General features: G+C 39.1%; 1 protein-coding gene across 1 annotated transcript in view; it reads right to left on the reverse strand.

Moving 5' to 3' along the window:
- The window catches only part of PCNX2 (pecanex 2), a 279,402-nt gene that overhangs the window by 153,531 nt on the left and 110,168 nt on the right, over positions 1-15,703 (reverse strand). The window contains exons 17-18 of the mRNA XM_032608446.1: positions 14,191-14,287; positions 757-849 (exon numbers count right to left, since the gene is read on the reverse strand). Of these exons, the coding sequence (XP_032464337.1) occupies positions 757-849; positions 14,191-14,287 (190 nt within the window). The remainder of the gene's footprint in view (positions 1-756; positions 850-14,190; positions 14,288-15,703) is intronic.

The following is a 15,703-nucleotide window of genomic DNA, read 5'->3' on the forward strand; positions in this document are numbered from 1 at the left end:
TGAAGGACGGTGAGGGGTGCCCGCAAAGAACACGGAACACTGTCCTCCCTCCCTGCCCCTCCTAAGGCATACACAGCCAAACTGGGTTCTTGCTTCAGGCCTCTGAAAATTTCTCCCGTATCGCATGAAGCTGATCTCTGTGTTGAGAACCACCGAGACAGGGTGGAGAAGAGGCCTCAGACATTCTGCCCATGAGAAGACGTTTTCTTGTTTTTTGTTATTTTTTTTTTTATAAAGAAGGGATGGAGAATAACAGATTTAGCTAACAGACTTTTCCTCGTTGAAAGGAAAGTGAGACAGCAACTGTCTGCAAGCACCTTCAGCCAGAAGTCCCATCTGGAGCCCTCTAATTTTGTTTCTCCAACTGAAAATTATGTTCCGATAATCTTTTTGGCTCTGTGACTTCCGTCTCACTCCCGACGGTGAGTCCTCCCTTCTCTGCTCGTAGTAGTGAGTTGGGAGCCTGTCTTACTACTGCTGACTGTCCTCACGGTGGATTCCACGAAATGCGCAAACAAAACAACTCCCCAGGTGGGGAAACAGAAAGGGTACGAATGCACTCTGTGATGTGGATCAAAGCTCCTCTTGGACATAACTCGTAACACATCTGGATATATCCCTTCAAGCCCTCAACTGGCCTTTTCTGTACTTCCCCTGGCTCCACCATCCCGTCAATAGTCTGGAGCTGCACAGTGGGCTTTGCTTATTACAGAGAATAAGGAGGGGGTAAGAGTGCAGAGCCACATGGATACATACTCGCAAGGACAGGAACACAGTGCTGGCACTGACGGCAAAGGACAGAATGGCAGCCACCGAGCAGATGATGAGATCCGATTTTAAGATATCCTTCTGTAAACAGAAAACAAGGGTATAGTTTGCTCTTCTGTGTTTCTCTCAGCTATTCCGGGTGACCAGGTAAATCAGGGGACAGGATCTTGACCCCGGATAAACTACACCTGCAGCCCATCACTTACCTGATCAATTCCCAATGGCACACACTGGATGGACTGTTTGCCACCTCCTGTTTGGGGAATATCAGGGAAACTAAGGCAGAGGGTGAGGAAGAGGAAATGCGGACTGCAATGCCTCCATCCGCTAGCCAGGGAGAGAAGAAAGGTTTTCTAACCCGTGGAAGAGGCATAATTTTCTTCTCTACGAGCAGATCAGATGCAACATGCCCAGGTGTGATAAAGGAGGATAAAGCGCAAATCATCTCTACTCGCCTTTGGCATGGCTTATGTTTTAACATGCGCACAGCCTGGGTATGCCAAACAGAGGCCTCTTACACGTTTACCTATTTCTTCGGCCCAGAACAGACTTTACATTTCAATTCACCAGTCAAATTGGGTAAAGGCTATTTCCAAATAATTTAAGTATATTTATATTATGTACACATATACAGAAAATGAAATGTCGGTAACTTGCTAATAATTTTCCATCATGCAAAATCGTGGTGTGAGCAGGCAGTAGGGAAATAAAGCAAAGTTAGACCAAAGAATGTTATTAATACTGCAGATATATGAAGGAAGGCGTGTTAGCTCAAACAGGGTACAATATTGCTGACTGATAGAGCTAAAAGGAACCTTAAGGGATCATCAAATTTCTCCTCTCTTCAGAGACCAATTAGCTACTGTACACAGTTATTGAACATTTTAAGGTATCACACACTGTTATTTGAAAACTCTGAAATCATTAAACATACCAATGTATCGTATTGAAAAGGAATTATGCCTCTTAAATAACAGTTTTGAATGTTATCTACCAGAAAATCAGACAGAATATACAGCTCTGTTTCCCTACATCCTCCCTTTTTTTCTTTTCACACAAACCGTATTTCCATTTACCTACATTTCCTCCCTGACCTTTTTCTTTTCTTGTCTTTCTAAAATTAAAATGTGGAGTTCCTTGCAAGTCATACTGCTGGCTTCCTGACTGAATTGATATCCAAAGTGATGGAAAGAAATCAGGAAGGCAGCTTAAATGGAATAAAAACAACCTGAACCATGTGATGAAAAATCAACACGGCTTGGTTGGGATAATCAATAATACAGTGAAGAGATACACTCTCAACATCAATTACCAATTAGCTGCTAAAGTTGTTTTGAATTTCCAATCTCAAAAGATTACAATTCACATACAAGTATTGAATAGATAAGGAATCATAGTGATAAACCAAATTCTAGATTTACTCTTAGTAATGGTAATCTGATTTTTGAGCTGGGAAAATCATTGGTTTTTAATTCTGAATCTATAAAATTTTTGTGATCAGAAGTGTTCTTGAAAATTTACTACTGGTAAATGGCAAAAATTTGTTATCTCCTTTCATCCCAAATGCTTACAAAAGGCCAAACCTTTCTGGAGGAAAGTTCTGTAATTCACTGCATCTTTAGGCTGTGGAGATATGTTAACTTTTATTTCCTATTTTTCACTGACATGGTTTATGTCACTTAAAAATGGCTGAATGCTGGGCTTCCCTGGTGGCGCAGTGGTTGAGAGTCCGCCTGCCGATGCAGGGGACACGGGTTTGTGCCCCGGTCCGCGAAGATCCCACATGCTGCGGAGCGGCTGGGCCCGTGAGCCATGGCCGCTGAGCCTGCGCGTCCGGAGCCTGTGCTCCGCAACGGGAGAGGCCACAACAGTGAGAGGTCCGTGTACCGCAAAAAAAAAAAAAAATTGCTGAATGCTTATCCAAAAAGGAGATACATATTTTCCCACATATTCTAATTTAAAATTGTGTCATCTTTAATTGACCACTCATCCCTGTTTAAAGGCAAAACAGTGGGCCACCAGGGCAAGTGTTGGGGGGAGAAGGGTTGCATCTGCACGTTTCTTAAAGCAATAGGGAGAATGACCTCAGATTATTTTTAATTTTTTTTCCAAAGTTGGACGATATACAGGAAGTTCACTGATTTTTGTCAGTGTCATCAGTATCCTTGTAAATACAAACCTTTATACAGCCTCTATTTATTATCTTTCTGTCCATTTCTTTTCTTTGTTGTAATTTTTAAATAGCTCTATTGAGATATAATTGACATACAAAAACCCTGTGTGTGTGTGTGTGTGTGTGTGTGTGTGTGCATATAGAGATATGGTGTACAATTTGATGACTTTTGACCTAGGTATATCCCCATGAAACCATCACCATAATTAAGATAATTAGCATGTTCATCACACATACCCCAAATTTCCTCTCCTGACCTTTTCAAATCTATCTCTCTCTTCTCTCCTCACCTATCCTCAGATAAACACTGCCCTGCTCCATCACTATAATTTGTTTTCATTTCCTAGAATGTTATATAAATAGAACTGTAGACAATGTATTCTTTTCTGGTCTGGCTTCTCTCACTAGTATAATTATTCTGAGATTAATCCATGTGTTATCTGTATCAATAGTCCATTCCTTTTCGGTGCTGTATAATATTCCTCTGTATGGATGTACCCCACACTGTGTTGAAACATTCACTCATGGATAGACATCTGACTTGTTCCCGGTTTGGGGCTATTGTAAATAAAACTGCTATGAATATTCACAGACCTGTTTCTGGACACATGCTTTTGTCTCTCTTGTGTAAATACCTAATAGTAGAATGTTTGGATCATATGGTAGGTTTAGGCTTAACATTTTAAGAAACTGCCACATGATTTTCCCAAGCTGTTGTAACCATTTTACATTCTCACTGGCAGTCTGGAGGGTTCCAATTGCTTCGTATCCTTGACAAGGATACACACTTGGTGTAGTCAGCATTTTTAATTTTAGCCATTCCAGTGGTTGTGTGGTACAGTGGTTCTCAACACTGCCTTCTCAACAATTTTATCAGCTGGGGACAATCTGACCTCCCAAGGGATTTTGGAAAGTCTGGAGACGTTTTTGTTACATTTTGGGTAGAGGAAGAGTGTTACTGGCATCTGGTGGGTAGAGGCCCAGGATGCAGCTAAACATCCTACAATGCTCAGGATAATGACTGACAACAGAGAATTATCAGGCTCAGTGTCAATAGTGTGAGGTCAAGAAAGCTTGATATAGCAGTATCTAATTATGGTTTTAATTCGCATTTTCCAATGGCTAACAATGTCGAGCATTTTTCATGTACTTAATTTTTTAAAGGTCATTTACAATAGCATCAAAAATAGGAAATATTTAGGGATAAATATGACAAAAACAGGCAAGATCTGTACATTGAAAGCTATGAAACACTGCTGAGAGAAACTAAAGAAATAAATGGAGAGATATACCATGTTCTTGGGTTTGACAATTCAATATTGTTAAGGAATCAATTCTTACCAAATTGATTTACAGAGTCAGTGCAATCCTAATCAAAATTCTAACAGGATTTTTCTGTACAAATTGGCAAGCTAATTCAAAAATTTATTTGGAAATGCAATGGACCTAGACTAAGTAAGACAACTTTGAAAAAGAAGAACAAAGTTGGAGGACATTCAATATCTGGTTTCAGAACTTGTATGTGCAAAACTACAGTAATCAGGTATTGATGGTATTGGCACAAAATATACATCAAGGTTAACTGAACAGAATAAAGCGTCCATAAATAAACCAACATGTAAATAACCAACTGATTTTAAACAAAGAGGTCGGGACTTCCCTGGTGGCACAGTGGTTAAGAATCTGCCTGCCAATGCAGGGAACACGGGTTCAATCCCCAGTCTAGGAAGATCCCACAGGCCACGGAGCAATTAAGCCTGTGCACCACAACTACTGAGCGTGCGCTCTAGAGCCCAAAAGCCACAACTACTGAGCCCATGTGCCACAACTACTGAAGCCACGTGCCTAGAGTCCACACTCCACCACAAGAGAAGCCACCACAATGAGAATCCCGCACGCTGCAACGAAGAGTAGCCCTCACTCGCCACAGCTAGAGAAAGCCCGCACAGCAACGAAGACCCAACACAGCCAAAGATAAATAAATAAAATTAATTACTAAAAAAAATACAAAGAGGTCAAGGTAAAATGGCACCTTTCCCTAAAATAAGGTAGAGGATAAATCTTTTTAACGAATGGTTCTGGAGCAGTTGAATAGCCATCTACAAAAACAAAACAACAAAAAGCTCCTTTACACTTACCTCACATCACGTACAAAAATTAACTCAACCTGCCTCATAAATCTAAGTTACACTATCGAATTTTTCAAAGAAAACATAGGAGGAAATCTTAGTGACCTTGGGTTTGGCAAAGCTTTCTTAAATAGGACACTAGAAGCTGGAATTATAAAAGAAAAAAAAGTCATAATTTGAATTTTATGAAAATTTAAAACATCTGTTCTTCAAAAGACTTTGTTATAGAATGAAAAGGCAAGGCAAAGCTTGGGAAAAAAACATTTGCAAAACATACATCCAACAAAAGACTTTTATCTATAATATATAAAGAACTTTACTAATCGATAAGAAGTCCAACAACTCTTCCCTACCCCATTCCTAGCTGCACATGGGCAAAAGTTTTGAACAGACTCACCAAAGGAGATGGCAGATGGTAATTACTGAGCTTTTTCCTCGTGGTGCCAAGGAATAAAAATATAGATGACTCTTAATATTGGTGAAAGTAACATCAGCAAAATAAAAAGGAAATGACTCCCTCTTTTCCTACAGCCACCAAAGAGCAGATATTATTTTGCTCCAAAAATTGTATTCTTGAAAATATTTTTCAAAAGGAACCTTGAAAGACACCTGGACCTCAGAGATTGTTGCTGTGTTTTCTGGGCCAGTATTTTTGCCTGTGGATGCTGAATCATAGTTCTAGCTGTAAAGACAAATGTACATGGCTTTGCTATGAATGTTTCACAAAGGTCCAATCTTAGTGTACATATAATTTACAAAAGAAACAAAAGTTTCTTTTGTAACCATTATAAATATTATTGTATAGACTTACTAACAGTATCTTACTGGCTAAATAATTTTTCATCTTGTAATGCCATACACAGACACACCCATACATACACAAAACAGTGTCATAGTGGACACTCAAAGTATTAATTTAGTGAATGAAACTGAATGCAAACTTCTCCTAACTGCTAGATATTACGTTGTCTTCCATTTTTTACCCTAATGAAGTATGCTGCAATCATTATCTTTTTGCAACTAATTCTTTTTTCATATTTTGAATTAATTCTCTAGAAAATCTATGACAGATTTACTATATCATAGATTATGAATATTTCACAATTCTTGATAAATTATGCCTTACCAGATGATTGTAATAATTTACACAAATACAATGTCTAAGAGATCTCATCTTGTCACAATTGGCAATATCATTAGTTTATCCTGTGCTAATTGAGTGGAACAAAAAATGCCATCTTATTTTAACTTGCATTTCTTTATTTATAATAAGTGTAAATATACTTCATACATTTACCTACTAAATACTGTTCCTAAATGAAATGTACATATTAATATCATTTGCTTATAGAGTTTAAAAAATCAAATTATAAAAGTAGTTGGTACAAGAAAGATACTTAACTTTTACCAAATTCGTAACAAATATTTTTACCAAATTATTTGCATTTTATTGCCCTTTTTTACATATAGAAATTAAAATTTTTATGCACTCAAATCTGTGTGTGTGTGTGCGCACGCACGCACATGTGTGTTATTTTTATCTTATAGATTCCATGGTCTGGAAAATCATTTGCTTTCTTGAATTTGAATAAATGTTTGATTTTATTTCATGCTCTTTATTGAAAATTTCTTTTACATTTTTAAAAACGCAAGCCATGCATACAGAAAAATGTATAAAATAAGTATGTACAATTTAAGAATAATTGTAAAGTGAATGCCTCAGTGACCACCTCCTGGTTGAAGGAAATCTAGCATTCCCAGCCCCCAAAAAGCCCCTTGTATGTGGTTCCCTGATCATAAATCCTTCTTTCCCCTCTTGGGGTTCCCTATCAACTATCCTGATTGATGAAAATCATTTTCTTGCTTTAAAAAAGAGAATGTTTGCTATTTATGTTTGTAACCGTACGCAGCTTAGTTTGTGTACTTCTCCCCAACAGATGGCACCATACTGTACGTATCTGTTTGCGTCTTGCTTCCTTTGCTCAACGTTGTGTGGTTAAAATTCACCATATATAGCTCTAGTAAGGTCTTTTCCTTTGCTGAAGGGGACATTCTACTGTGGGTGGAATTTCTAGTGGCTTCAGTGTGGGGCTCTTATGAACAAATTCTATGATGAGCAATCTTATATGTGTATTTTGGTACAAATGTTCAAGATTTGCTCCAGGGTAACTATGTATTTAGAAATAGAATTGCTGGCTGTAGTGTATATGTAGCTTCAATTTTATAATACCAGACTGCTTCCAAAACAGATATACGAATTTACACTACCACCAGCAGTGCGTGAGAGTTCCCTTGTGCCACACTTTTGTCAACACTTAGTATTGTGAGAACTTTAATTTTTTGTCAGTCTGGTTGGTGTGAAATGGTAACTCAGTGTGGTTTTAGGTTGGAGTTTCCTGATTAGTAATTAGATTGCATATATAGTCATGTTTTAGCCATTTATATTTACCCACTTTTAATTGAGATATATGGCTTTCTTAATGATTTATAGGAATTTTATGTTTCATCATGACACTAGTGCTTTATCAACTATATATATTCTAAAAGTTGTTTCCCATTCTGTGGCTTGTTTTTTTAAGTCTTTTTTTCTGTATTATTTGATAAATCAAAGGTCATAATTTTAATGAATTTGAATTTTTGTGTTATTTTAAAAAATTTTTCCTACCCTGATATAAAGATAATTTCCTTCATTATGATTCTAAGTGCTTTCAGGATTTGTCCTCTCATATTTAGGTGTATGATCCATCTGGAATTGACTTTTAAGTATAGTGTAACAGAGGAGTCCTATTATATTTTGTTACTTAGAAGAACTTCTATTTTTTTCATTCCTTTTTCCCTTCTATACAGGGTTGGAACTTACATGCTTTGTTTCTATTCCTTTAGTAGTTATACTAGACAACCCAACATGCAGGCTTAACTTATCACAGTCTAAATTTAATCAATATTTTAATTCATTTTCTGGACATGACTAAGAACTTTCAAGTCTTGGAGTCCATTTCTCCTCCCATCCAAACTTGTATGTTATTGTACTCACATATTTCAATTCTACTTTACATTTTTTAAGCCAACCATACACTCACTACGGTTTTATACAGTTGAACTTTATTTAGATTTACTAATGTATTTGCCACTTTCTCTTCTCTTTGTGCTTTCTTGCAAATTAGACCATCTGAGATCACTTTCTGTTGAACACTGTCCTTCAGAATTACATTCAGTGAGAATCTCTCAGCATTTTTCTAAAATATTTTTATTTTGTCCTCATTCTTTTTTTTTTTTTTTTTTTTTTTGCGGTACACGGGCCTCTCACTGTTGTGGCCCCTCCCGTTGTGGAGCACAGGCTCTGGACGCACAGGCTCAGTGGCCATGGCTCACGGGCCCAGCCGCTCCACAGCATGTGGGATCTTCCCGGACCGGGGCACGAACCTGTGTCCCCTGCATCGGTAGGCGGACTCTCAACCACTGCGCCACCAGGGAAGCCCTGTCCTCATTCTTGAAAGATATTTTCACTGGGCATAGAACTCTAGCTTGGCAGTTATTTGCTTTACAGTACTTCAAATCTATCAAGTTGTCTTCCGGTTTCTACTATTGCTTTTGATAATGGAGCACTGAGGCTGTCATTCATTTGCATGTAATCTGTTCATTCTGTTTAACCAATTTAAGATAGTCTGTATCTTTGGTGTACTGCAGTTTCACTATGTTTTGTTCATTGTGGATTCTTCTTTAATTTATCCTGCTTATGATTCACCAGAATTCTTTTTGTTTGTTTGTTTTTTTGCGGTACGCGGGCCTCTCAGTGCCGTGGCCTCTCCCGTCACGGAGCATAGGCTCCGGACGCGCAGGCTCAGCGGCCATGGCCCACGGGCCCAGCCGTTCTGCGGCATGTGGGATCTTCCTGGACCTGGGCACGAACCCGCGTCCCCTGCATCGGCAGGTGGACTCTCAACCACTGTGCCACCAGGGAAGCCCTCACCAGAATTCTTAAATCTCTGATCAGTGTCTTTCATCAGTTATGGTAAATAGTCAAATATTATCTCATCAAATATTCATTATGCTTCAGTCTCTCTCCCTTTTTTCTGGAATTCTGATTAGATATATAGTATATCTTCTTACTCCATCCTTCATGCCTCTGCATCTCTGTTTCATATTTCCTAATTTTTTGTCTATCAGTGTTGCATTCTGGATACTTTCTTCTGTCTTGATCTTTCAGTTCACTAATTCTCTCTTCAGAGGTATCTAATCTCCCATATGTGTGTGTGTGTGTGTGTGTGTGTTTACTTTAATTGCTTCATTTTGTTTGTTTAGGAAGGACTCTGGTTCTCTTTCAAACATTCTGGATCATTTGCTATATTTTCTGTTGTCTATAAATTTTAAGACTTTTATTTCTTTAAACACAGTAAGTAGAGTTGTTTCAAATCTACATCTGATCCTTCCAATATCTGAAGTGTTTGCAAACCTACTTCTGCTGGCTCTTTGTTTTTCTGTGTAGTTTTAAATTTTTTATTGAAAGCTGCTCATATCCCTTAGAAAATTGGTTTTGGGAATGCTTGGAGACCTAGGAGGAAGGAATCCTTTAGAGAGGAGTCATGTGTTTGTGTTTTTGTTTTTTTGTCGTGAGGTATTTCTAGTCGGGGGCCACTTTAAGCTACATTCATAAATTGAGGGGGTTTGTACCATCCAGATATTAGCACTTGTACTGCAAATCAATGGAAATGATTCTTTTGTTCAACCTTGGAGCGAGTTTGCTTGCATTCCCCTGGCACTGTGGAGGGTGGAATGGATTCCTTCTGGTTCATTCTTCCACTGAGAGTGGGCCCTTAGTGTCCCAGGTTGATGAGCAGATGGTCTCCCCTTGGACACCCACTTTGGCAGGCTTGGGCTTTCATTTCTCTTCCCCACAGTTGGAGGGCTGAAAACCAATGCTCAAGGTCCCCTGGTTAGGCAGATGTGAAGGTTCCCTTTTTCACTTAAATTCTGACTTGATAATTCCTTATTATTTTGTCAGTTTTTTGTCACATTTAAGAAAGATTTTTTCATTTTATTTTATTTTATTGAACTATAGTTGATTTACAATGTCATGCTAATCTCAGGTGTACAGCAAAGTGATTCATATATGTATATATGTATTTTCTTTTTCAGATTTTTTCACTTATAGATTATTACAAAGTTTTGAGTATAGTTCCCTGTGCTCTACAGTAGGTCCTTGTTTATTATCTATTTTATATATAGTAGTGTGTATATGTTAATCCCATCTTCCTAAGACTTTTTTGTATTTTATTCAGAATTTTCAGTATTAATCAGCAGAGTCTGGTTATAATAACAATATACCAGAGATGGAAAATACCAGAGATGGAAAGGTATCATTTGATCTCTCCTTCCCTCTCTCTAACTTAGTGTCTGGGGAGGGATTAGCACATGAAATTCTTTTTCACATCCCACTACTAAAGAACTACTTCAGCACCATACACTGAATAATCAATTCTTGATTGTGACATTTAATTTTCACATAATACATTCATATAAATAATTTGTCTCTTTTCTGTGTTTTACTGACTCACTAACCCCATTCTCTAATCTTGGGTGAGTCTCATATTTTTTCCTGATTACTCAATCTTTATAATGTACTTTAAACCTCAAAGTGCTAAGTTCCTCTTTCTTATTCTTCTTTTTCAGATTTTTTAAGTTATTATTAACTGCTGTACCTCTAAATGAACCTTAGAATTATTTCCCCAAGTTGTGAATATAATTCCTTCAGAACTGTCTTGAACTATAGTAAACCTATATATTTATTAGAAAGAATTGGCATTTAAGAAATTTCAGCCTTCCCATACAAAATCAGGTTATGTCTGTTTATCACCGCTTATTCAGAACTTCATTTACATTTTAATAGACTGCTGTAGCTTTCTTTATTTCTGACACTACTTGTTAAAATCATTCTATTATCAACTCATATATTTTGTTGCTATCGTGAGTGCAACCATGTTTTCGTTATATCTTCTAGGGTTACTTCTGATATGTTAGAATGCTCTTGTATTTCTGATTTTTTTTTGTCTCTGGTGGTATTTATGAATTCTCTTATTAATCATATGCATTCTTTACGTATGTAATGATGTAATCTACACTTCTTTCTCTTTCAGGATTTAACATTAGCCAGAATTTGTAAAACACTATTCAATAAAATTAATGTTTTGTTGCCTATTTTAATGATAAATCCATGCACGATTAGCTAATAACTCTATTAGCTCTTAATACACAGAATGTTTTAAATCCACTGTGGCATTTTATGTAACACTTCATGCTCCAACCCTAAAAAGAAGTTTAAGAAGCCCTGATCCAACACTACATACCCAGCAGATTTAGACAGCATGGGGCTAGAAAAATCTATGTGATACAACCAGTTGTTTGAAAGAAGCTGTCTGAATAATACAGATAAAAATTAATGTTGTTTGCTTGTTTGTCTCTAGATACAATGAAAATAACAAATCTGAATGCGATAGTGAGCTAGTGGGAAGCAGCAGCATAGCACGGGGAAATGAGCTTGGTGCTTTGCGATGACCTAGAGGGGCGGGCTAGGGAGGGTGGGAGGGAGGCTCAAGAGGGAGGGGATATGGGGACATGTGTATGCACATGGCTGATTCGCTTTGCTGTGCAACAGAAACTAACACGGTATTGTGAAGCAATTATACTCCAATAAAGATCTATTAAAAAGAAAACATTGAAAGTGATGAAAATGAGTGAGAGTACAAACGGAAAGACCGTGCTAATAAGGCATATGGAAAACGACTAACCTGGCAAACCACTAGTGGAACGTTTATATTTTTATTAACCATTGAACTGTGGTAATAAACTTTGTGTGCATAACCTGTGCTGCTCATACAGAATAAACCCACTGACAGAGCTCTGGTTATCTCCATTTCTAGATCAATGTCCCTTAAAGCACAGTCTGTGGGTCCCCTGAACAGAATCACCTGGGTGGACAGTCTCATGAATATGCAGATCCCCAGGCCCTGCCCCCGGCCAAGTGGCTCAGAATAGAAGAAAGGGCTGGAAAACAGATCAAATGAGGCTCCCTAGGGGTTTCTCATATAAACTAAAATGTAAGGGAAGAGAGACAGAGACAGAGAGAGAGAGAGAGACAAAGAGAGAATAAGAGAGCCAGAGAGAGACATAAAGAAACAAAATCAGAAACAAGGAGGGAAATTTCATCCCTGCACGATGACATGAAAGGTACTATACATCAAAATGTAAAAGCTGAACCTGACAGCCTCGTGAAAATATTATAATTAGATGAGAAGACTTTTCAGAGAGATGAACACACACATCATATTAAATCACCTACAAGGTATGTGCTCTACATGGTACAAAGCATTTCAAAGTATATTAAAACCAAGTAAGGAAACACCTAACCCATCACGGCTAATCATGCTAATGAAATGTCTGCTAGGCAAATTTCTTGTCAGATTTCATTGTAATTTATACATTATTTTTACTGCAATAAATGAGAAAGCATCTTCATCATTCATGAAATCAAGGAACATCTGTGGGGATAGTTCTTTCAAATATCCATGGGAAACTCTTGGGTAGACTTCGGGCCCCCCAGGACTTTCACAGAAATCGATCTGGGAATGTGAGTTTGATCTCGTCCCTCTAAGTTTCCTGGTATAAATATTAGAGGTCAGGTTGTTGATGCTACTTTTGAATGTCAAATGTCTTCTCTGTTATCTGCCATCTCATCAGCTCTGGAAGCTTCACCTCACACCTTGCTTTCAGGTGTATCTCAGCCTTTATGACACAATTACACAGTGCTGAATGTCAATTATACCTCAATAAAACTAGAAGGAAAAAATTAATTCAGCAATTAACGAACTCTTATTCCTAGTGATTTGTGTTTTCATTCCCTTTGGTGACAGACAAGCCTCAATGCTTTAGCTTGAATTGTAACCACACTCAAAGGCACAGAGGTCTGAGCATGAATTCTTTTAAATGCTATCATGTTGGCTATGAGTCTTGCATATTGTCTCGAAATGGTGGATTGTAATTTAACTCATCTAAATTCAACGGAATGTACTGAGCATCCACTAGGCATGAGGCACAGATACTGTGGAGACCAGGACAAATGAGACAAGGCTCCTAGAGGCGCTCGCAATCAATAGCCCATTAACTGCTTTCCCTTTGATCTGTCATTCTTAAAAATACAGAAAAAGCATGGCTGGGAGACAGCAGACTGCTCCAAGCTCAGTACTCGAATGGGAGATTATGTGACCAATGAGCATTGCTTTTCAAACTATTAAGGTTCGGACGTTGATACCAAAGAGATATACCTGCTCCAAGCCATTTCCCTGGTGAACAGAGAAAGCATCATTCTTTCACAACCTTTTATTTCTTTCTTTCTTCCTTCTTTTCCTCCTTCCTTTTCCTCTCCTGTGCTCCAACCAATACGGTGGCTCCTTCCGCAACATCCCAGACATAAGTCTAAAGCCTAAGCGCCCCTCCCAAGGGATTTACAGATGTCAACCTTGAACCCAAAGACCCAGGAAAGAGTTCCCTGAGCTCAGCACGAGGCTAAGGCAAGGATGTGGAGAGGAGAGTGGTAGTGGGGTGGGCAGGGCACATCAAGAATGCAGTTTGGGGCTTCCCTGGTGGCGCAGTGGTTGAGAGTCCACCTGCCGATGCAGGGGACACGGGTTCGTGCCCCGGTCCGGGAAGATCCCACATGCCGTGGAGCGGCTGGGCCCGTGAGCCATGGCCGCTGAGCCTGCGCATCCGGAGCCTGTGCTCCGCAACAGGAGAGGCCACAACAGTGAGAGGCCCGCGTACAGAAAAAAAAAAAAAAAAAAAAAAAAAAGAATGCAGTTTGGCTGAATGTTTAATTGACAAGCTTTTCTTCACGCCCATCCCACCTGCTGCTTGGGGCTAGCAGTGGGCGGAATTGTCTGAACAGGGCTCATTTGAATATCCAGGCAAACTGCATCAGTTGAGGACCAAGTGAGCACCTGTGGCAGGTGTGCACAGCATCCACCCTCCAAAGGCTCAAAGGGTCCACACTGGGCAGGCAGCTCATGGTCTATTCCACACCAAGTCAAGTGGTGCCCCTGCATACATTATACAACACAAATGTCTCACCACAGAATCTTTCATCTTCCTGGGGAGAGGGTCTGCAGCCAACTCTTCCAGATTTTGATGTAAAAACTTATGAAGCAATCTGCACTGAATAAAGGACCTGAAAAGGGAAAAACACACACAGGTTTTACTTTTTAAAATATGTGCCTATTCCAAGGTTTGAGGTAAACAGCTTCACCTCAGACCTCACACTCACAAATGACAAAAGCCAGCGCTCTCTCCTTTAGATAATTCGTAATAAAGAAAAAGAGGTGCGTGTTCAAGTGACCACAAAGACGATGGTTGAACTTCAACTTCCATCCTGATTACAGTAAGTCCCCTACGTACGAACGAGTTCCGTTCCGAGAGGGTATTCCTAAGTCCAACAAAGTTAGCCTAGGTACCCAACTAACACAATCGGCTATCCAGGACTGTACTGTAATAGGGTTATAATAATTTTCACACAAATAATACATAAAAAAAAGACACAAAAAAATAAAGAAAACATTTTTAATCTTACAGTACAGTCCCTTGAAAAGTACAGTAGTCCAGTACAACAGCTGGCATACTGGGGTGGGTATCGAGTGAACAGGCAAGAAGAGGTACTGACTGGGGTAGGGAGAGGAGGTGGGAGATGGTAGAGCTGAAGGATCGTCAGCAATAGGAGACAGAGGGCAAGCTGCCATTTCATGCACGCCTGACGTGATTGGACATGCAAACACACGTTTGCATCTTTGAAAGGTCGCAACTTGATGGTTCCTGTGTAGGGGACTTACTGTAAAGCTGTTGAGGACCACAGGAGGTATCGGTACCCCCGACTGCCAACTGCTAGCTAAGCTCACGGAGATCCTCTATTTCGGCCAGACCAAAATACAGAACAATATTTGATAAGAAAATTTGTGCCATCAACATTTAACCTTTCCCCATTTTCCACGCCTTTCATCTTCCTGTACCTGACGGCCTAAAATTATAATTTTTCGGCCCCCCAAACAGTTATGGTTATCTTAAGTCAATATCTCCCGTTAAGTGTGGAGAAGTTACATGAGATGATTGATTGACTAACTGGATTGATTGACTGGTCCCTGAAACTATGGCATCACATAAAGGGTTTTCAGTTCCAAAGTGCATGTTTATCAAAAACTTGAAAGATAACAAATAAAGGGAAGACTGGAAAGTATATTCTCAAGGGACTAAGCGTTATTATTAAATGCCTTTTAAAACTTTGGCACACACTTCACTTTAAATCCAGAGGGCACTGCCATACTAAGAGCAAAACCCAACAGAACAAAACTTTTCCTTTCAGAGATGCCAGTCTAGTCTGCCCAGGGCAGCTGCCTGGCATAAAGGCAGCGATGCCACTTTGTGGACCCAGAGAGGGTACTTGCGAAGGTTGGTGCTTCTCGTATGACTCACCGAGGGAAAGTCAAAGACAGGGCTTGGGTGCAAGAGGTCATCTGTTCCTGGCCTTGCAAATTTCACTCCAAAAGCACCAGAGCAAAGGTTAAATGTGCCCTAGAACTTGACCTCTGATTTTCAT

The sequence above is a fragment of the Phocoena sinus genome, chromosome 16, assembly GCF_008692025.1.
Source record: "Phocoena sinus isolate mPhoSin1 chromosome 16, mPhoSin1.pri, whole genome shotgun sequence".
NCBI classification, from domain to species: domain Eukaryota; kingdom Metazoa; phylum Chordata; class Mammalia; order Artiodactyla; family Phocoenidae; genus Phocoena; species Phocoena sinus.